This window comes from Leucoraja erinacea, chromosome 6 (assembly GCF_028641065.1).
Source record: "Leucoraja erinacea ecotype New England chromosome 6, Leri_hhj_1, whole genome shotgun sequence".
NCBI lineage: Eukaryota > Metazoa > Chordata > Chondrichthyes > Rajiformes > Rajidae > Leucoraja > Leucoraja erinaceus.
The window spans coordinates 44020036-44043725 of record NC_073382.1 but is presented as its reverse complement, the minus strand read 5'-3'; the positions used below and the strand labels follow the sequence as shown (position 1 = coordinate 44043725).

General features: G+C 40.9%; 1 protein-coding gene across 2 annotated transcripts in view; it reads right to left on the bottom strand.

The window, feature by feature from the left end:
* Positions 1 to 23690, bottom strand: part of LOC129698026 (stAR-related lipid transfer protein 13-like) — a 314800-nt gene that overhangs the window by 209221 nt on the left and 81889 nt on the right. Inside the window, exons 3-4 of one of the 2 annotated variants that reach the window (XM_055636844.1) lie at positions 11812 to 11871; positions 4017 to 4172 (exon numbers count right to left, since the gene is read on the bottom strand). In XM_055636844.1, coding sequence (XP_055492819.1) covers positions 4017 to 4172; positions 11812 to 11871 — 216 coding nt within the window. The remainder of the gene's footprint in view (positions 1 to 4016; positions 4173 to 11811; positions 11872 to 23690) is intronic. The other variant, XM_055636845.1, reaches the window with a different exon arrangement.

Below are 23690 nucleotides of genomic sequence, written 5' to 3'. Positions count from 1 at the left end.
TTCTTCTTCTCAGTCCTAAATGGCCTACCCCTTATTCATAAACTGTGACCCCTGGTTCTGGACTTCCCCCAACATCAGGAACATTTTTCCTGCATCTAGCCTGTCCAATCCTTTAAGAATTTTATATGTTTCTATAAGATCCCCTCTCATCCAAAATTCCAGTGAATACAAGCTCAGTAGACTATTCATTCATCATATGTCAGTCCTGCCATCCCAGCAATCAACCTGGTGAACCTACGCTGCACTCCCTCAAAAGCAATAATGTCCTTCCTCAAATTAGGAGACTAAAATTGCACAGTACTCCAGGTGCGGTCTCACCAGGGCCCTGTACAACTGCAGTAGGACCTCCTTGTACCTAAACTCAAATCCTCTTGCAATGAAGACCAACATGCCTTCAGATTCTCAGATTGTCTGTTTGAAAATTAAGTTGTAAAGCAATGAATGCCCAACATGAATTAAGAGTTACATTTGTGTTTCAGTGATTCTGCTAAAAAAAAAACATGGAGAAGATAAGTCACAATTAATGTAAAAGAGTTAAATCTATAAGGGAATAACAAAATTGGCCCAGTGGCACGGTGGTAGAGCTGTTGCCTCACAGTGTAAGAGACCTGGGTTTGATCCTGATTTTGGGTGTGGACTGTATGGAGTTTCTACTACCCCCTGTGACCACATGGATTTTCTCCAGATGCTCCGGTTTCCTCCCACATTCCAAAGATGTGCAGGATTGTAGTTCAATTGGTTTCTATATATTGCCCCTAAGATGTAGGATAAAACTAGTGTGTGGGTGATTGTTGGACAACATGAATTCAGTGGGCTGTTTCTACGCTGTATCTCTAAAACTAATACTAAAATCAAAACCTGTATTGGGATTTCATCTCGTACCAGCTTTTGCCCTGTATTATTCACTTATTGTTGCCAATCATGAATAAATTCATTATAAAGAAACTGAAAAATGTACTTGCTCAACTGCTTATATGATCCAGTATGTATCCTTTGTTAAGGGATGATCGCATGCCTCTGCCTAATTCACCCGTGCTCTGGAGAAAGCACAATTCTATGGCATCAGTTGAATTCACTTAGTTTAATGACAAGAGTGGCATTAAAGACCACAAAGAATCAAGTGCTCTTCGAGTCAATTACACAACAAAGACAATTAAGTATTTTCTGTTTACAGAGCATGACGGGAACCAACTCCCTGTGCAGAATACAAACATTCAATTAAAATTCAATAATCTTGAACAATACAATGTGCATGCAATATCAAAATCAGAGGCTTCTAAATGATTAACTATTCTGCAAGATTAATAGTGCCCATCAAGGTCAGGCTGACCTATTTTGGTTGCAGTTCTATTCTACTGAGCAAGAATTTCACTGTCCTATCTGGGACACATGACAATAAACTCACTTGACTTTCTCTTCATTAGATTTGCACAAAAATAAAAGCATTTTCAAATGGAAATAAGAGGTCGACTTCTTAATTTGATATTGAGTTGTACTGTAGGAGGAATTTCTGAGATAACAAGCCAGATCGTGGTCTTCAGAACTGAATACCTTTCCCTCTGAAAACTTCCTCTTTTAATACAATTTATTTTATACATGTAGACACAAGGAACTGCAGATTGCTGGTGGAACTTAATGGGTCAGGCCATATCTTCGCAAGGAATTGACCAGCAAGGTTTTGGGTGATGACCCATCTTCAGACTCTTCAGTCATTCATTTTCAATAAGTTTGATGTTTGTCTATAGTTCCGAGAATGGTTATGGTATGGACATTTGTACATATATTCTCCCTTCTCTATTTATTTTCTCTGGCTCTTGCCTTAGTCCTAAGCAAGTTGAAGGTCAGCAGTTTAAGTTTAAAAACAAGGTATATATTTCAAGATAACACCTTCAAATAGCTGCACTTTAAATATTTGTTAAATAAACTGATATCCATATGAAGCAAAGAGAAAGTTTTAAGAAACCATTGTTTTTACAAGTGATAGTTACAAGCGCTGGCATTAAATGTCAGCTCAACTGGTGAATCATAGAATTATATCTCATCACAGTGGATGGTGTGTATGAAGAACAAGCTGCCAGAGGAGGTAGTTGAGCCAGGTCCTATAACAGCATTTAAAAGACATTTGGACAGATACATGGATAGGAACATTTTTGAAGGATATAGGCCAAACTTGGGCAAATGGGATTAGTCGAAAGGCCTGCTTCCATGCTGTACGACTCTATGACTATATCTGTCAGTTGATCACAGGAGGAGACTACCTTTGGTGTCCTGTCATACCTTCGGTGTTTTTCTCTAATATGTTTTCAATGGTTTTATTCCCCGGCTCTTTTTCCATTGGTTTGACTTGCTCTCAAGCTAAAACAGTAATTTATGTGGAAGACCTCAGTGGAAGACCATGAGACCATGAAACATAGGAGTAGAATTAGGCCCATCGAGTCAACTCCGCCGTTCAATCATGGTTGATCTATTTTTTCATCTCAACCTCATTCTTCTACCTTGACCCCACAACCTTTGTCACCCTTACTAATCTAGAATCTATCTCGGCCTTAAGAATACCTAACATCTTGGCCTCCACAGCCGTCGGTGGCAAAAGGATAAGGATTGATTTTACATAAATCAGGTGCTCTCAAATTCAGGATATCTCCAATTTCTTGAGTCGCTTTTCCTTATGTAAGACCATGTTCTTTACTGACAATTGCTACCTGCCACTTTCTTTTTACATGGTGCCACCATTGGACTGATCTCTTCAATGTGTAGCGAGTGGATAAAATAGAACCAATCTGCTCCTGGCTTTCTTGTGAGAATAACTACAGGAAAAGTACAATCGTTGTGACCTTCAGTCCCAAAGGAACAACGATGGAAGTATCAGGTACCCAGACACATATTACCACTGGGATGAATTGAAGACATTCTAACAATTGGCCATGAAGGTGATCCATTGCAATAGCTTTTATTGACAATAATAAAATCAGAGAACACAGCGCTAAAAAACAGTAAACTAAAGGATGTCTCACACAAATTGAAGTAATAGTAAATTTTGGATTGAATTATTCAGGATTACTCTTTTAACAAACTTGACTGCTGAGCCTATGTTGTCAAATTGAGGCTGTGACAATAATTGGATGGATTTTATATTTAATCTCAGTTGCACTTGTTCCGTCTGTCTCTTACTTGGTGCAATACAATTTATTTTTTAGTGCTATGCAAAATGAAAAGAGGCTTCACTGAAAGGCGGGGCTCAAAATTGGGTTCAAATGAGTTCTTTCATCCTACATATGATCCACAAATAATTACACTTTAAGTAAATAAACTTATGGAACATCATTTTCATTCAACTTTCTTACTAGCTTTTCACTGCACTTGGTACACGTGACAATAAATTAAAGTAAACTAAAGTAAATTGCCAAATGAATTAATCTTCACTGTTGATAAAAGTGGGAAGAAACTGTTCCTGTCCGGTGGTACGTGCTTTCAAGCTTTTGTATCAAAATAACGCCTAACCTACCCTTGATACTCACCTATTCCAAACTTGTCCAGAGTTAATGATTGTGCAGTGACTCTGTGAATATTGATGACTATTAAAAGATAGTGTTGATGTATTTAGCATTATACTAATGCAGATGATGGTTTGCTAAGGAAAATGCTGGGGTAACTCAGCAGGTGAAGTAGCATCTCTGGAGAACATGGATAGGTGACGTTTCAGGTTGGGACCCTTCTTTAGTCTTGTTGTAAGGGGAGAGACAGAAAGCAGGAAGAGAGGAGAGGCGGGACAAAGCGTGGCAGGTAATAGATGAACACAGGCAAGCGGTGGGTGGATTTTTGAGAGGTAGTTGGTTGGACAAAGATGAAAAAGAAAAGGTGAGGATAAAAGGATTGAAGAGTTGCGAATTGTGAAGCTAGAGCAAGAGATTTCAGTAGACGAAGAGGGGGAGGGGAGAAATAGGTGCAAGTCCAGGTGGGGCACAGGGGAGGGGAGGGGGGAGAAAGGTGGATGAAACAATCCAACAGTTACTTACTAGGTGTTGGCGGCGACGTCGTTTGATGGCGGGTGTGCTGGCAGGGGAGGGGGTAGCACTGAGTGCATCCTCGATGTCCAGGTTCAGCCTATCAAGCTTCCTCATCAGTAAAGTCATGGAGTCTCTCCAATGGAAGACATCTTCATGTGGAATGGCCTGTAACAACATCAGTAGCGAAGTCATAATGTCAGTACCTCTATAGCCACACAAGGGATATCTAGAGATATAGAGATATAGCACGGTAAGAGCCCTTTGGCCCACCAAGTGCATGCTGACCATCAAACACCCATTTATACAAATTCCAACTTTCCATCCCTCTAGCTTTACATTTCACTACTCTTCTCCTCTTATCTGACACCTTTTTTCTCTGTCTTCTCTTGCCTTAATCCACCATCTGCCAATCAACCTCCCCCCATCTTTACCAGCTTTCCCTCCCCCCATTAAAATCAGACTGAAGATGGGTCCTGCCCCATAACATCACCTATCCATGTTCTCCACAAATAGATACTAGGTGCTGGAATAACTCAGCAGGTCAGGCAGCATATCTGGAGAAAATGGGTAAGTGATGTTTCAGGTCAGGACCGTTGTCTACAGGTGCTGCCTGATCCGCTGAGGTCCTCCAGCACTTTGTCTTTTGTTCTCTCCATATTGTTAGAAATTCCCTACAGATTCTACCACCCCCTACAAGTAGGGGGAATTTACAGTGGCTAATTAACGCGCAAATCTGCACGTCCTTCTACTAAAAATGTAATATCTAGATCTCTTTAATGTCTTTATAGAACATGGCACAGGACTTGGACAGGTTGAGAGAGTGGGCAGAGAAGTGGCAGATGGAATATAGTGTAGCAAAGTAAGGGATCATGCATTTTGGTAGTAAGAATTAAGGCGTAGACTATTTTCTAAATGGGGTGAGAATACAGAAATCGGAGGTGCATTGGACTTGGGAGTGCTGGTGCAGGATACCCAAACAGCTAAACTGCAAGTCGATTCAGTAGTAAAGAAAGCAAGCTCAATGCTTGCATTTATTTCAAGAGAGCTTACATATAAAAACAGGGAGGCTCTATAAGGCGCTGGTAAGGCCACATTTGTGAGCAATTTTGGGCACCATATCTGAGGAATGTGCTGGCTCTGGAGAGGGTCCAGATGAGGTTTACAAGAATGATCTCAGGAATGAGTAGGTTAACCTATGATGAGTGTTTGTCGGCACTGGGCCTGTATTCGTTGGGGTTTTGAAGAATGAGGGGGGTCCTATTGAAACATACAGAATAGTGAAAGGCTTGAATTGAGAGGATGTTTCCACTTGTGGGAGAGTCCAGGACTAGAGGTCATAACCTCAGAATTAGGGGCATTCTTTTAGGAAGGAGATGAGGAGACATTCCTTTAGTCAGAGGGTGGTGAATCTGTGGAATTCTTTGCCACAGAAGGCTGTGGAGGCCACATCAGCGGATATTTTTAAGGCAGTGATAGATAGATTCTTGATTAGTAAGGTGACAGAGGTTATGGGGAGAAGGCAGGAGAATGGGGATAGATGGGAGAGATAGATCAGCCATGATTGAATGGCGGAGTAGATGGGCCAAAAGGCCTAATTCTACTCCTATACCTTATTGCCTTACGACCTAATCCATATCCTTGCATTCACAGCATATCCATGTGCGTATCTAAAAGTCCCTTAAACTCCACCACTGTACTTGGCAGCGTGTTCCAACACCCACACCCACCACCCTGCTTCACACATCTCCTTTAAACGTTGCCCCTCTCACCTTAATGCTATGCTCTCTAGTATTTGATATATCCATCCTGGGACAAAGGTTCTGATATCTACCCTATCTGTGCCTCTCATAAATGTATATATTTCTATCAAGCCTCCCTTCAACCTCCGGTGTTCAAGAGAAAACAATTCATGTCTGTCCACCCACTCCATTTCCTTGACTCTATTTGAACTGGCTAGTGTTTGTTTGTATATTCACCCTTGAGGTATTGCTAGTACTTATCTCCCATCCCATGCGTCCTTGAAATTACAGTGGTGAAGTGTGTGTTTCAGATGCTGCAGTCTTGTGCTAAATGGGGATTTCTGTGATTCTGACCCAGTGAGGGAGAAGAGCGCTCAGGATGTAATTACATTGAAAGCATAGGGTTGAAGTAACGGCAGGGAGATGACAGGTTACATGAAGCAATAATCGTTTGTCTGGTCCACTGTAACAACAGTCTACTTATAACAAAAGTAAGCGTCAGTTTCCATGTGCATACTGACAATAAAATACAAGGTGCTGGGGAAACTTAGTGGGGCTGTATCCATGGAGGGAAGGAACAAGCAACCTTTTGGGTTGGGACCCTTCTTCAGTATGAATGTAGTGACAAATGTGGAGAAAGCTGGAGGTGGGGACGGGACAAAGCCTGGCAAGTGATAGGTGATACTGTTGAGGGGCCAGGTTTGATTGGCAGATGGGTAGAGAAAGTGACAAAGCCTAGAGATGTAGAGGGGACAAAAGGTTGTCAGATAAAGAGAGGAGAGGAGGAGTGAAATGTGAAACCGGAGGAAAGGATATGGATGGTGGGGAAAGGTTGGGAAGGGAAAGAGGGGGGGCAGGTGGGGGGGGGGGGGGGGGGGAGGGAGCTAAAAGCAAAATGCAGGACTTGGGGATGAGAGATGAGCGTATGAAGGTGGGGAAACAAGCAGAGTGACTGGGGTGGTGAGATGATGGGAGAAATGTTTGCACATCAGAATGGTCTTTAGAAAGGCAAAGATGGAAGTTGCTCTATGGCTCATGGTTGTCAGATGAAATCATAAAAAATGTGAAGTGATGGTCAACATGGACATGGTGGGTTAAAAGACGTGTTTGTGCTGAGTTTTTGGGAAGAGCAATAAGAAGAATATATATATATATATATAAAATATAACATTTCAGCACCAAATAAAGAAGATTCAGGTGCATCGCAAAACAAAACCATTTATAATCATGGGTTTTAGAGATAGAGAAAGCACCCATTTGCAGTATAATTATGGGTTTTAGAGAAAGAAAAAGCACTCAGAAACCCAAGTACTATCAAAACATAGGCACAAAATTTAGACCACAAAACATAAAAACGTCCTTAATTAAGGATAAAACACAAAGTGTTGGAGGAACTCAGCAGGTCGGGCAGTATCTATGAAGGGAATGGACAGACGACGTTTCAGATTGGGATGAAATGTCATTTGTCGATTCCCTCCACAGATGCTGCCTGATCTGCGGAGTTCCTTCAGCACTTTGTGTTTTTCTCAAGGTTCCTTGTGTCTCAATTTAGAATGTTGCTTTTCTCACTCAAAAAATGTTATTAAGGTAAACTCAAATGATGTACAGAAAATACTGGAAGCACTCATCAGCTCAAGCAACATCCGTGGAAAGAGAAAGAGTTAATATTTCACGTCGGACACCTTGAACAGCGCAGAGGCTCGGCTGGTTGGGTTACTCTTTCGCAGCTCCAGTGACACAGCTCCAGTGAACTTGGGTGTTGTATGTATGGAGTTTGCACCTTCTTGCTCTAACCACGTGGGTTTCCTCTGGGTGCTCTGATTTCCTCCCACGTCCTAAAAATATGTGCACAAGTGTGACATGTGCACAAGTTTTTTGCACAGAGGGCGGTGAGTGCCTGGAAAACGCTGCCAGGGTGATGGTGGAGGCAGATAAAGTATCTCGGTTTTGCACCACGTGATGCAAATCCCACCCGTCACCCATCGCAGGTGACAATGTATTTGTAACTGGATACGATTGCGGGGATTTAAGAGTCTTACTGATAGGCCATGGATATGCAGGGATTGGAGGGATATGAATCACATGCAGGCAGATATGATTAGTTTAATTGGAATCATGTTCAGCATGGACATTGTGGGCTGAAGGGCCTGTTCCTGTGCTGTTCTGTTCTATGTTCCTGTTTTATGTTAATTGACTGATGTCAATTGTCTCTCATGTCTTGATGAGTGGTTGAATCTGGGGCTGTTGAAGGTGGAATACTTGTTGGGAATATGAGGGGAATTAAATGGGTTAGAGTAGAATTAGTGTAAAAAATGGGTGCATTATGATCCATAGTGAGAGTGGGAGAAAGAGGCTCTTTCCCAGCTGTATCTCCCGATGACATGACAAAGTGAAACACTCTCTATTTCTCTCTCCGCAGATGCTGGCTGACTTGTGGATCATTTCTAGCATTTTCTGCTTTATCTCAGACATCCGACAACTGTAAAAAAATTAAGTTAAATATATACCCAATGCTCTCTGTTGGTGGCTGAAAACAAAATGGCCAACTTAATGCCCCCCGGCACATCTTGCGAGGGGTCTCGGTGAACTATATCTGTACACTTTGCTAATCAGGGATTGTGCTTAGGTATGTCAATATCTTTACTGAATTATAAACAAAAAAAAAGAATTTCACCATGCATTTGCCCGTAACGATAAAGCATTGACCAATTCTGACAATGAAGTGCATCTCTATTGGCTTTTTATTCTCCTCTCTATACACAACACCCCTCACCTCCCAATCCCCAACTACATTCATCCCACCGGTCCCCCTTTGCCTGTCTGCCTTTGTGTCTGTGTTAAGGATTTTCTACAATCTTGGAAAAGCAAGATATAATTATTGGAAACAGAGAACTGTAGATACTGGTTTACACAAAGTGCTGGAGTAACTCAGCGAGTCAGGCGACATCTCTGGAGAACATGGATAGGTGACATATCGAGTAGTGAACCTTCTTCAGATAATTAGTGGTTTTGTTCTGTTTCAAAATTCAGTTCATTTCTAACTACTTTTCAAATGAGTATGCTCTCTGGTTTAAAAAGGTCAGTTTAAACACAAATCAAAGGTATTATAGGACCAATTCAAATGTCTGCCACATCTCTTTGAAACACACCCAAATGTGAAATGTTTTCTTTAATTTTATTGCAAATAATTTTGATAACTGAATAGTGTTTGCTACATCCTAAGAGGATGTGTTTGATCACCAGCTGGTTTAAATGATACCGTGGCACAGGAATTTATAACAACTGCACACATCAAACTTCAGGGTCTCCCTTTAACGAGATTGCGTCACAGGCCTGGAGAAAAAAAAGTATAAAACACAGCTTTTGGGAAAGTCAGACTGTTCCAAAATAAAAAACTTTAAGGATCATATTAATGTGTAGGAATTAACTGCAGATACTGGTTTATACTGAAGATAGACACAAAAAGCTGGAGTAACTCAGCGGGTCAGGCAACATCTCTGGAGAAATAGGTGACGCTTCGGGTCGAAACTCTTCTTCAGACTGAAAGTTAGAGAAGGCCAGAACAAAAAAGCTACCCAAGCGAAAAATGAAGTGTTGTTTCTCCAATTTACACTCTGACAGTGGAGGAGGCCCAGGACAGAAAGGTCAGTATTGGAATGGGAAGGGCAGTTAAAATGATTAGCAACTGGGAGATCGCATAGGCCAAGGCATAATAGTTCAGTGTTTCTGCACTTGAACAATCATAATGGCAAAGAGACTTAGATCTCTGAGAAAAACACAATTTAATCCTATTAACTTGTATGAACAGGTGAACAATGGTCGCTGTTGACTTGGTGGGCTGAAGGGCCGCTTCCATTCTGTATCCTTCCATCCATTCCACCAATATTGGAGAGGTGTATTGATAAGAAATGTTTAAAGGGATATGGGCCAAATGTGTTCAACTGGGATTAATTTAGATGGGACATCTTGGTCAGCTACAGAATATTGGCTCTGTCGGTAACACATTCAGTAAAATATAAACACAAACTGATTTTTCTTATGTCTTTGTTACATTTTGATTTTTATGGAATGTTTGCAGTTATAAATGGTGTAAATCATAGTGTGCAGAAGGAAGTATCATATTGGACATATAGAATAGTACAGCACAGGAACAGGCCTTTTGACCCACGATATCCTTGCCGTACATGATGCCAAGCTAAACTAATCTCATCTGCCTGCACGTTATCCATATCCCTCCATTACCTGCATATCCATCTGCTTATCTAGACGCCTCTTAAATGCCACTATCATATCTGCCCCCACCACCTTCCCCAGCAGCACCTTCCAGGCACTCACCACCCTGTGTAAAAAATCTGCCCCGTACATCTCTAAATTTTGCCCCTCTCACCTTAAAGCTATGCCCTCTAGTCTTTGACATTTTGCACCTCAGGGAAAAGGGTCTGACTATCTACCCTATGTAGGCCTCTCATAAGTTTATATACTTCAGGACTCATTAGTTCTATTGGGACATACTGCGTTGATCCATCCCCCGTAAAGCGATGCAGTATAGATTGGTGGCGTTTCAGGTTGAGTCTGAAGAAGGGTCTCGACCTGAAACGTCACCTATCCAGGTTCACCACTATATCCCTCTCTGATACTCCACACCTCTCATTTCCAATACTACAGTAAATTGTGATGAGACTTCAGATTTTGGCTAACCGTGTAGTAAATTATGGGATTCAATTATTATGATTTAGGTAAAGTTTATTTTGTACCCATGAGCTTGGGAGAGATTTCTTCTGCTTAACATTCATCCAGAGATGCTACCCGACCTGCTGAGTTACTCCAGCACTTTGTGTCCTTTTGTGCATTAACCAGCAACTGAAGTTCTTTGTTTCTACATAGTGGTGGGCCTGATATGCGGCATTGTGTCACAGGGGAATACAGCACGGAAACAGGCTTTAAAATGATTAGCAACTTCAGACTGCTATCCATGTAGACCAAGTTGGCATGCTGGACTAGCCCCATTTGCCTGCAATTGGCCCATAGCCTTCATAAAACAAGCTGTGCAAAAGCAGATGAATTCAAACAACAATTAAGGATGATATTTGAACTTCCATTCCATTGCTCTGGAGATTAATGTTCTGCATTGCTCAAAAGAAGGGCCAAGGGTTTGCTATCTGTTTCACAAACACAGAAGTAAATAAGAGAACCATAATTCAGTCTAAACAACCAAAAATAGTTTTCCAGCTGGAGCAGCGACACACAACAAAAATGTGTTCAAAGCAAAATTTCAACTTGCAGAGTTGGGATAGAGAATACACAGCTGTCAATGCAATTTGAATCAAGAGACCCAAAATGAGAATTTCCTGGCTTTCATATTCGGCAAAAGAATGGCCAAATGTATTCCAGATAGTTCATAAATTCTCAGAGCAGAATTAGGCCATTAGGCCCATCAAGTCTACTCTGCAATTCAATCATGGCTGATCTACCTTTCCCTCCCAACCATATTCTCCTGCCTTCTCCCCATCATCCGTGACACCCGTACTAACCAAGAATCTGTCAGTCTCCACCTTAAAAATGTCCATTGACTTGGCCTCCACAGCCGTTTGTGGTAATGAATTCCACAGATTTACCTACCTCTGAATAAAAAAATTCTTAATCTCCTTTCTAAAGATGCATCCTTTTATTGTACGTCTATGAGCTCTATTTCTAGACTCTCCCACTAGTGGAAAGAGCCTCTCCATATCCATCTATCCAGGCCATTCACTATTTGGTAAGCTTCAATGAGGTTCCCCCTCATCCTTCTAAACTCTAGCGAGTACAGGCCCAGTGCCCTCAAATGCACATCATATGTTAATCCAATCATTTCTGGGATCATTCTTGTAAACCTCCTTGTGACCCTCTCAAACGCCAGCACATTCTTCCTCAGACGTGGGGCCCAAAACTGTTAACAATACCCCAAATGTGTTACATGATCATTTTTGCCCAGCAGCACAGCCATTTACTTCATATTAAAGCTTCTCAACGGCCCACATGGAAAATACCATCTGGAATAAAAGTTAGTTGTGCCAAAATTCACTTACATATTCATTGCGGAGGCGGATGCTGAGTGTTGTAGCCATTAGCAATGCTTCCACTGAATTCTGGAATGCAATACAGATGAAAAGTTACATGCTTCAGGTCAAAGCTGACACTATTGCCAGCTTTCACATGATCCAAATATAGAACATCTTGTGATTTGTGATTGCATATGGAAAGGTTATGGGAAAAGTCAAGAGCATTAAATCTTGGCCTTTTTTGTTTAAACACACTGAAAAAACCCCAAGATGACCAGGAAGTTTTTTATTTACCAATCATAGCGTAAAGATCAGATTAGTACATACCACAAACCTCATTTTATTTGCAAGTTTTGCGCACAGAGAGTGGTGGATTACTGGTACAATACAATAGGTTTAGGTTTATTATTGTGTGGAAAAGACAAAGTGGAAAGATTTATTTTGTGTGCTATCCAAAGATCAGATTTACCAATGAGCTGCCATGTGTGGTAGTGGAGGCAGATATGATAGTGTAATTTAATAGACCTTACACAGACATATGGGTGTGCAGGGAATGGAGGGACATGGATCACGTATGGGCAAAGGAGATTAATTTATCTTGGCATCATGTTCAGCACAGACATTGTGGGCTGAAGGGCCTTGTCCTGTGCTTTCCCAGACATTGAACCTACACTAGTCTGGGTTTAATGTCTTTGGGAAAGCCTTTGATAAAATGTTATATTTGATGTAAATGTAATTTTAAAGCTTACCTACCTACATTTCTTTCTGGAGCAGTTCTGATTAATGAATGGCCATCATATTTCAGCAGTCATGAACAACTGCTTGAATTGAGTATTTTCTGTTATGTTTTTTATACAATACTCGCAGACATGCTTGTTTTAAAATCTTGCTTTTTGTTTATTTGTTCATGATGTGTGGAAATTTTCATGGAATGCCTATACCGGAAATGCCAGCATTGATGCCAGCATTTAATGTCCATTGCTAATAGACCCTGAGCTGAAGCAGTTCAAAGCAACTACACTGAGGTCCCTGGAGTCACATGTAAGTCAGCCTAGTCATAGAGTTATGTGTCACAGAAACAGGCCCTTCAGGCCAACTCGTCCAGGATGCCCCATCTAAACTAGCCCCATATACCTGTATTTGACCCATATTCTTCTGAAACTTTCCTATTCATGTAGTTGTCCTAGGTAAGGGTAACATAGCTCTTTTCCTGAAGGACATTCATGAACCAAGTGGGTTTTGCTGTGAGAATCTTTTATCGGACTTTACGGGGCTTTATCTTGTACTGTTATTCCCTTATCCTGCATCTGTATATTGTGGACAGATTGACTGCAAGCATGTATGGTCTTGTCGCTGACTGGATAGCAGACGACAAAAAAGCTTTTCACTGTACCATGGTACATGTGACAACAATAAACTAAACTAAAACTAAACTAGACAGTTATTGAGAATTTCAGTTTTATTTAATTGCTCAGTTTGAAAATTCTCCATAGGTGGAACTTATGCATCTAGATCAATGGTCCAGGATTCTGGCAGCAAATCTCGTAGCTTAATAATCACACCATGTTACTATATCATTTCAGAGGCACATTGGCAACAAAATACTGCCCCACCTTACCACTAATCTGTAAACAAGTTAAAACGTAAATAAGGACTCTTTATAGATTCAAAATCTGAGGGAGGTAAACCAGATGGCCCAAAAGTTAGTCATTGGACTTCAACCTGCCTGAATAGCCATGCAGCATAGAAAAATAGACCCTTCTGCCAAACATGTCCATAACAACCAACATGCACCAGCTAGTTCAATTTGCGCTCGTTTGTCCAAAATCCTTCAATATCTTTCCTATCCATGTACCTTTCTAAAAGTATTTTAAATGTTGTTATTGTACCTGCCTCAATTACCTCCACTGGCAGCTCGCTCCAAATGCCCGCAACCCTAGAACATAGAACCTAGAACAGTACAGATCAGGAATAGGCCTTTTGGCCCACAATGTCCATGCTGAACGATGCCAGGTTAAACAAATCTCCCATCTGCACATGATCCATATCTCTCCATTCCCAACATATCAATATTAAAAAAAAACACTAACGTACTTCCAATGAATTAAGGTAGCCTTCATGCTCTTATTACATCTTTTACCTATCACCTCAAACCTATGCCCTTTGGGTCTTGATTTCCCTGGGGGAAAGACTGTGCATTCAGCCTACCTTTTCCCTTCATAATTTTACACACCTCTATAAGATCATCCCTCAGCCTCCTGCTCTCCAAGGAATAAAGCCCTGGCCTGCACAACCTTTCCCTACAGTTCAGGCCCTCGAGATCCTAGCAATATCCTTGTGAACCTCCTCTGCACTCATTCCAGTTTAATGGCAACATTCCTAATAGGTAACATTTGAGTGAAAATAGCTGACTTGCATTATGTTTCTAACATTTTATTATTTTTCAAAATTAATTAGCAACATGACATTTATAGACGATAATTCTGTAAGGAATTATTTCAGAAACCTTAACATACGTATTTACTGCATTAGAGGAAAATCCTCACTGAGAGTCTTCTGACAGTGGGAACATTAATATTTTCCTTATTTCTTCAGAAGTCCCAACACAAAAAGGGATATTGTTTCATAATTTGCAGATGGTGGCACAGAAATGAGACAAAAAAAAAGACTACTGTTAAAAGTTAAAAGGAAGATGTTCTCTAATCTCTGCCAAATGCTCAGAAGAAAATGCCAATGGCCAGAAACTGCCTGCACGATCTCATGGGATAGAGTACAAAGAAATAGCTAATCCTTCATTTGTCATCTCAAGGAGCATTGCCAACAGCTGCGTTTGTGTGGGTTCAAAAGTCTAATGTTGCTTTGAAATATTCCTGACACACCAATAGGCCAGCTTCAAAAATGTCATATATTGGACTATAACTTGCCGACCATTCATCATTCTGGCATGGAAATCAAATTTTTTTTTTTTTTTGCTTTTAGGATGAAGAACAAACAAACTCCAGAGAAGTCACAAGAAAACGCAAATGCTGGAACCTTGAGAAAAAAAACAAAAGGCTGGAGGAACTAAATTTCAGAAAAGGTTTACCATTTTATGTATTTCAGGAATACATCAGAATAACGTATGCTAGACACGGAACAGGCCTTTTGGCCCAATATGTCAGTGCTGAGCACGAGACCAAGTTAAACTAATCCCCTCTGCCTGCATGTGAATGAATGAATACTTTATTGTCACATGTGACAGACAAGTCACAGTGAAATTCTTTGCTTGCCTACCCAAGGTATGCAAATAGTCACCCTTCAAGGGCGTTTACAAAGTTACCACGCCGGAGTATCCACACCAGGTCTCCCTTTTTTTCTTCCCCCTCCCCCTCCCTCGCGACGGACCCTCCACGCTGGGTCCTCCATTGTCCATTGTTCTTCCCCTCCCAACACACTGGGTCCTCCATTGTTTATCCCCCTCACTGACGACGGTCCACCCCCGCCGGATCCACAATTGTTCCTTCCCTCGATCACATCCCTCCATTCCCTGCATATACCTCTCACCTTAAACCTCTGGTTCTTGATTTCACTACCCTGGGAGAAAGACTGTGCATTCACCCTATCTATTCCCTTTATGATTTTACAAAGCTCTATAAGATTGTCTCTCAGTCTCCTGCGCTCCAGGGAAGAATCATGTCCCTATTCAAAAGTCTCTTAAACGCCACTATTGTATCTGCTTCCACCACCACCCCGGCAGCATATTCCATGCCCTCCTTTAAACTTTGCCCCCCTCACCTTAAAGCTATGCCCTCTAGTATTTGACATTTCCAAACAGACATGAGGCAATGCTGTTGTTAGTCATTCATTCATTTATCTTCAAATGAAAAATGTATTCCAAAGAATTCATATAAAACACTGGATCAATATTTTCCATGAGTCCCTGTTTTCCTTTTTTTTTAATGTGCGGAGCAATCATAGTTAAGTATGCATGTTTTTTAAAAGATAAAAGAACAGATACATAGACAGGAAGGGTTTAGAATACTGTAGGCCACATGCAGGTAAATAGGATGAGCCCAAAATGTCAACTTGGCCGACATGGAAAAGGTAGGACGAATTGCCTGTTCCTGTGCTGTATAGCTCATTGACTATTGTAATTGGTGCTTCTCATAAGATAATAGACCATAATACATAGGAGCAGAATCAGGCTAATTGGCCCTAGTAGTCTGCTTCGCCATTCAATCATGACTGATCTACCTTTCCCTCTCAACCAAATTCTTCTGCCTTCTCCCCATAACCTTTGACCTCATTATAATTCAAGAATCTATCATTCTCTGCATTATAAATACCCAATCGCGGCCCCCACTGCAGTCTGTGGCAATTAATTCTAGTTTCACCACCCTCAAGCTGAAGAAATTCCTCCTCATCTCCGTTCTATAGGTATGTCCTTTTATTCTGAGGCTGTGCCCTCTGATCCTAGACTCTTCCTTCTTCACGCCCACCCCCTCCCACCCCCACATCAGTCTGTAGAAGGGTCTCGACCCGAAACGTCACCCATTCCTTCGCTTCATAGATGCTGCCTCATCCACAGAGTTTCTCCAGCCTTTTGTCTACCTTCCACCACTGGAAACATAATTTCCCTACCTTGGCCTTTCATTAGGCTATTCAAGAGAAGTGAATACTAGAGAGTACAAAGGAGATTTACTAGAATGTTGCCTGGGTTTGAGCAACTAAGTTACAGAGAAAGGTTGAACAAGTTAGGGCTTTATTCTTTGGAGCGCAGAAGGTTAACGGGGGACTTGATAGAGTTTTTTTAAATGATGAGAGGGATAGACAGAGTTGACGTGGAAAAGCTTTTCCCACTGAGAGTAGGGAAGATTCAAACAAGGGGACATGACATGAGAATTAAGGGACTGAAGTTTAGGGGTAACATGAGGGGGAACTTCTTTACTCAGAGAGGGGTAGCGGTGTGGAATGAGCTTCCAGTGAAGGTGGTGGAGGCAGGTTCGTTTTTATCATTTAAAAATAAATTGGATAGTTATTATGGATGGGAAGGGAATGGAGGGTTATGGTCTGAGCGCAGGTATATGGGACTAGGGGAGATTATGTGTTCGGCACGGACTAGAAGGGTCGAGATGGCCTGTTTCCGTGCTGTAATTGTTATATGGTTATATTATATGGTTATATGGTTATAATACAAGGGTTGAGCATTGGCCATCTTCTCAAAAGAAGCAGAAGGCAAATCTCCTACAGCCATAATGTAACATTGTTACAAAACCTACCATCAGTAGTGCTCCAGATCTGCCTGCTGCCTGTGAGTGTGATTCCAGAGGTTCGGGGGGCGGGGTTAAAATGCACGTTTGTATTGGTTGTCGGAGAGAGATTTCCTCGGGCTGCTGGCTGATGAAGAAAAATCGTTCGCGCTTCCGTTCCCGTTTTTTTTTTAATTTGCTGGACGATTACATCGCTGGATTGAAAATAAACGTGACTTCTACCGCCTACAATGCCTTCAACATCACGGATCGCAATTGCAGGACAAAACAAAAGGTATGTCATTTATTTAACAGATTATCTTGCTTTTTGGTGTGGCTTCATTTTAATCTTATGATGCGAAAAATGTTATTTAGACCACCATACGAATTGGCCGTGTCTTGCCTGCCGATATCGGGGCTTAAATCATGGCAGTGGCCACATTCCAATCAATCACAATCCAGAAGCATCCACTCTCAAGAAAATCAAATTGATTATTTTTTTGCACAATCTTGTCATAAGAACATCTAAATCATCTATATTTTGTGTTGTCTATCTATGATCAATATTTTCATACTAAATATCCACAGTATAGTTTTAGTCAGATGTATTGTGCAAAAAATAATGATTTTGATTATATTGAGAGTGGATGTTTCTGGATTAATTTAAGTGAATGAAACATTAAATTCCTTCCATTTGGCATATAAATTCATGACAAAGTGAGATTTAAAAATCATGTTATATTGTGAATTCTTGGGTGAATGGGATCAGTTTGTTATGTGTCATTTGTATATTTAGGCTATTTAAAATGTGTTGCCTTTTCTTAAGAAATGGATAGATGTTTAGATCTAGTAATTGAATTGAGATGAATTTAATTGATTAGATGAATTTGATTGATTTGATGAAACTGATGAATATGGATTATTTGTTGGGTAATTACAATTTTTTAGCGTTTAACTTTATCATTTCTATCTTTTTTCCCCCTAAAACTGCAAATAATAACTTGTTTCTGTTAATGCTGTTCAGTGTTTTTTTTCTTTACATTTTAAACAGATGTCTCCGAAGAAGAAATGCAAAATTGTCAATCCAATTGCCCAGCAAAAGAGACTGATTATACAGCATTCGCAGAGATTATCCAAATTTGGACTATTCCAAATGTGATAATCTACAGAACATTCTTAATGGGAAAGTAGTGGGCAGAAAGGCATGTCATGCGTGGTTTGAAGAGCAAAAACATGTAGTTTACAATGCCAAAATTGAAAAGTAGAGGAAAAACAAGGTGTACAGAGTTGCTTATTGGTTACAATCTGAGGAGTATGATGATGCTACTGATTATGGTATGCCAATGTACCAGCTAGTAACTGATCTTCTCCATAAAGACTTGGTCTTTTGCTAGAAATTGTACTTTCTTTACCTGTCTGTTACGGACTTACAGCATATAATACAATAATATTAAAGTTCTGATCTTGAGAATATCACATTTTTGAATTTTCAAGGCAGTCTCTGTGTTTATTAATATTTCCGTCACAACGGTCAATTTTGTAATTAGCTATAATAAGGTAACTAACTAATTATATGCTTTAATTTCAGGTCATTCAAGTAACATGTTCCATATTTGTTTCAGAATGCTTCAATCTATAATAACTGAAAGTTTCATTCAGTTCTCTTAATTTTTAAGAAAGTTATGGGCTTTTATGTCAATTGACTGTCCTCGATCAAAGCTTTTGTTTTAAGTCAATGGAAAAGCAATAGGAAACAAGATGCTAATTTCCGAGTATGAAAATGACCATAACTTTTTTAATACTGAAGATATGAAAGTGAATTAGGTACCAAATTAAAGTTATTTTTATGTGTTATCTGATGGGCAAATTACAGGCTTGATTTTTAAATCTCAACATTTTGTAACATTCCTACATAATGCTCAGACTTTATAGACACCTTTCCAATGGGAAGGTTGATTTGAAATAAAGCAAATGGAAAACATAAATTTAGGAAATTCGAAATAAAAGCAGAACATACTGCCCCAAGTCTCATTGGACGGCATAACCAGGAGGGAGCTGGAGATGTCGGACGCAAGGAGCACGGACCGGGATAATGCCTCCAGAGCCTTTAGGTAGGCTGCAGGTTGGTGCCGTCCCAGGACACAAAGATAGCCGGGTGAGGAGAGGAGAGGGATATCGGTTCGTGGGAACTGCTCCAGTACATCGAGTGTGCGGGCCAACTGGACTTTGGACTTTGAATAATGGTGCCAAAAATGGCGGCACTCACATGTGTAATAACTGCAAAATGAATATCACTGTGCAGTTGCATATGTGACAAATAATTGAGTGTTTCTGCATTTGTTCTTTTTATAACACAATTATAGTCATACGGCAAGGAAACAGGCTCTTTGGCCCAAATCGTCAATGTCAACCAAGATGATCCATCTAAGCTAGTCCCATTTGCCTGAGATTAGCCCATATCCCTCTAAACCTTTCCTAACCACGTACCTGTGCAAATGCCTCTTAAATAATGTTGTTATTGTTACCATCTCAACTATCTCCTCTGGCAGCATGTTCCACATACCCACCACTCTCTGGGTGAAAATGTTGGCACATTGCTGTCACCTTTCCTATATCACAATGCTGTCTACAAAACTGCTTCTTTGGCTAGGAACATTTTTCCGATGTCTGGAGCTGATAAATACAAGTCTCTATTATTACATGGCTTGTTTATAGTCCACAAGGGTCAGGTCTTTTTTATGCTTGGAGATGGGAACTGCAGATGCTAGTTGACAAAACAAAACACAAAGTGCTGGAATAAGTCAACAGTCAGGCAGCATCTCTGGAGGACATGGAGAGGCAATCAATCAATCAATCAATCAATCTTTATTGTCATCTTGCAAGCAACAGTTGTACAATGCAAAATGAAAAGACGTTTCCCAGGGAATAGCGGAGCATCGCACATGAAATTTAAAACGTTTCACACATAATAACACTAAAAACAATCCAGTTCCTGATGGAACAGTATAAATAAATAGTTAAAAGCAGGTAAAACACAACGTTAAAATACAATAAACCAATCATAAAAATGTCCGGGGCAGCTGATTTGAGTGGCCAGTGCCAGTTATTAAAGTGTCCGTGCCAGCCGCAGAATCAAGTGACTGTGAGTACAGAGTGACTGTTTAGCAGCCTCACAGCCTGTGGTAGGAAGCTGTTTAGCAGTCTTGTAGTCCGGGCTTTGATGCTTCGATATCTCTTGCCTGATGGCAGGAGATCCAGATGTATGTGGAGGGGGTGCAGTTTGTCCTTAGCAATTCTCTGAACTTTTTTCAGACAGCTGCTCTGGAACAGTTCTTGTACCGAGGGTAGGGAGATGCCAATGATCCTCTCTGCTCCCCTCACTACCCTCTGCAGAGCCTTCCTGTCCGAGCAGTTGCAGGCGCAGTACCACGTATTTATGCAGTACGTGAGTACAGACTCCACCGTACCCCTGTAGAAATGTTTTGGGTTGAAGAAGGATCCGACCCGAAACATCACCTATCCTTGTTCTCCAGAGTTATTCCAGCACTTTGTGGATCTTTTATGTTTGTTCCATTAGGCAAAGGATTCCATAGCTGTATAACTTTGCTAATAGATCATTACAGTGCAGCACAGGAACATACCTTTCAGCCCACAACATCTACACTTAATACGATGCAAAGATAAACTAATCTCATCTGCCTGCACGTGATCCATATCCCTCCATTCCCTGCATATCCACGTGCCTATCTGAAAGCCTCTGAAGTCCACCACCACCCCTGGCAGCATGTTCCTGACACTCACCACCCTCTGTGTAATGAACCTGTCTCGCACATTTCCTTTAAACTTTGCCCCTCTCACCTTAAAGCTAATGCAGATGACACCCAGGAAATAATGTGATTACCCTTCACTTTTTCATAGACAATGTCAGGACTCAGCTAGTACCGGGATAATTCACATGCTGCTTTGATAGGGCACAAACTGACCTACATTAAAGGGACAGAGAAAAATGGCATTGTTTTGAAGTACTGGTGATATTAAAAATCGCCTACAACACAACAAAACCTCAGGTCAGTTACACTAAATATGTTACACAGTCACATCTGCTCAGGGATCTGTCTCCAAATTTCATTCCATTGTCTTCAAACATTCTAATTCTGACGTGTAGTGGCACAATGATGCAGGGATAGACTTGCTGTCTTACAGCGGCCGAGACCTAGGTTCGATCCTGACTGCGGGTGCTGTCTGTACAGAATGTGTATGTTCTCCCTGTGACCACTTGGGCCTTCTTCAGGTAATCCAGTTTCCTCCCACATCCCAAAGACATGCAGGTTTTTACATTAATTGGATTCTGCAAATTGTCCCTAGTGTGCAGGATAGAACTAGTGTACGAGTGATCGCTAATTGGCACAGACTTGGTAGGTCAAAGGATCTGTTCCCACATTATAACACAAGGATTTGAGTATAGGAGAAGGGAGGTTCTACTGCAGTTGTACAGGGTCTTGGTGAGACCACAACTAGAGTATTGCGTACAGTTTTGGTCTCCAAATCTGAGGAAGGACATTATTGCCATAGAGGGAGTGCAGAGAAAGTTCACCATACTGATTCTTGGGATGTTAGGACTTTCATATGAGGAAAGACTGGATAGACTCTTCTTGTACTTGCTAGAATTTAGGAGATTGAGGGGGGAATCTTATAGAAACTTACAAAATTCTTAAGGGGTTGGACGGGCTAGATGCAGGAAGATTGTTCCCGATGTTGGGGAAGTCCAGGACAAGGGGTCACAGCTTAAGGATAGAGGGGAAAATCCTTTAGGACCGAGATGAAAAAACATTTTTCACACAGAGAGTGGTGAATCTCTGTAACTCTGCCACAGAAGGTAGTTGAGGCCAGTTCATTGGCTATATTTAAGAGGGAGTTAGATGTGGCCCTTGTGGCTAAAGGGATCAGGGGGTATGGAGAGAAGGCAGGTACGGGATACTGAGTTGGATGATCAGCCATGATCATATTGAATGGCGGTGCAGGCTAGAAGGGTCGAATGGCCTACTCCTGCATCTATTTTCTATATTTCTATATCTCTAAAGTCTAAAGTCTGAGATGAAAACATAGAGGATTAAGACACAAGGGACTGCAGGCACTGGAATTTTAAGGATAAAAACACAGTGATGGAAGAACTCAACAGGTCAGTCAACGTCAGGGGAGGGGACATTTTGCGTTGGGTCCAAATCTGAAGAAGGGTCCGACCCAAAACATTATCTTTCTATTCCCTCCCTAGATCCTGACTGACCGGCTGAGTTCCTCCATCACTTTGGGTTTTGAACTCAGAAAAGTAGTTATTTTTCCAGATTATTTGGTAAACTGAATATAAAGTCCCAACTGCCTTGGATGAATCATTCATCCAGGTCTCTGAATTAGCTCTGGTCCCATTTACCTGCTTTTGGCCCATATCCCACAAAACCACTTCTATCCATGTACCTATATGACCACAAGACAGGGGAACATAATTAGGCCATTCAGCCCATCGGGTCGCCATTCCATCATGGCTGATTTATCTTTCCCTGACAACCCTACTCTCCTGCCTTCTCCCCATAACTTTTAATGCCCATCCTAATCAAGGAACTATTGATCTCTGCCTTAAAAATACCCAATGTCTTCACCTCCATAGACGTCTGTAGCAATTAATTCTACAGATTCACCACCCTCTGAATAAAGAAATTTCTCCAATTACAGGCCCAGAGTCTTCAAACGCTTCTTATACGTTAACCTGTCCAAATGTCTTTTAACTGTTGACAAAAGGAACTGCAGATGCTGGTTCATAATAAAAGATACTGATCAATCTGAAGAATGGTCCCAACCCGAAATATCACCTATTCATGTTCTCCAGAAATGCTGACTGACCTGCTGAGCTACTCCAGCACATTGTGTCTTTTCTGGTAAATCAATATCTACTGTTGCTTATGTCTCCAAGACGTATTCCCCTCATGAGTACAGTGGTTCCTTGTCAGCCTTGTTTAAAATGTACAGTAGCTGTATGTGACACATCTCTCCACTAACACATGACTGAACAACAGAAAAACCAGTCAGGCTAACTGTCCGCTCTGCACTGCATAGGTCACAGTGGCACAGCAAGTAGAGCTGCTGCCACACATTGCCAGAGACCCAGGTTCGATCCTGACCTCCGGTGTTGTCTGCACGTTCTCCCTGTGACCGCGCGGGATTCCTGTGGGAGCTCCAATTTCCTCCCACATCCCAAAGACGTAGGTCTTTGTATTTAAACATTTAATATTTTATTTTATTAGAAGTAAGCACAGTCATATGGCACCAAAGTGCCTAATATATATTTTCATAATACATTTTATGTACAACTTCTTTTTTTTTTTTTGTTACATTGAAAAAAGATGAGAATAAGAAAAAGAGGTTAGATAGTAAAGGATAGAAAAATGTGAAATATATAGTGTGTGAAGAAAGAAAACGAGTAAATGAAGAAAGTTGAGAGAGAAAATAGTGAAAAGAAAAGGAGATCATTATTTATAGTCTTGACCAACCCTCGTCCAGTCCTGAAACAGTTATTTTTTACAATTGTGTTGCACCATATGATTCCAAAAAAACGACGAATGGAGACCAACTCGTTATGAATTGGTCTGATTTATCCATTAGGAGGAATCGCATTTCCTCAAGATG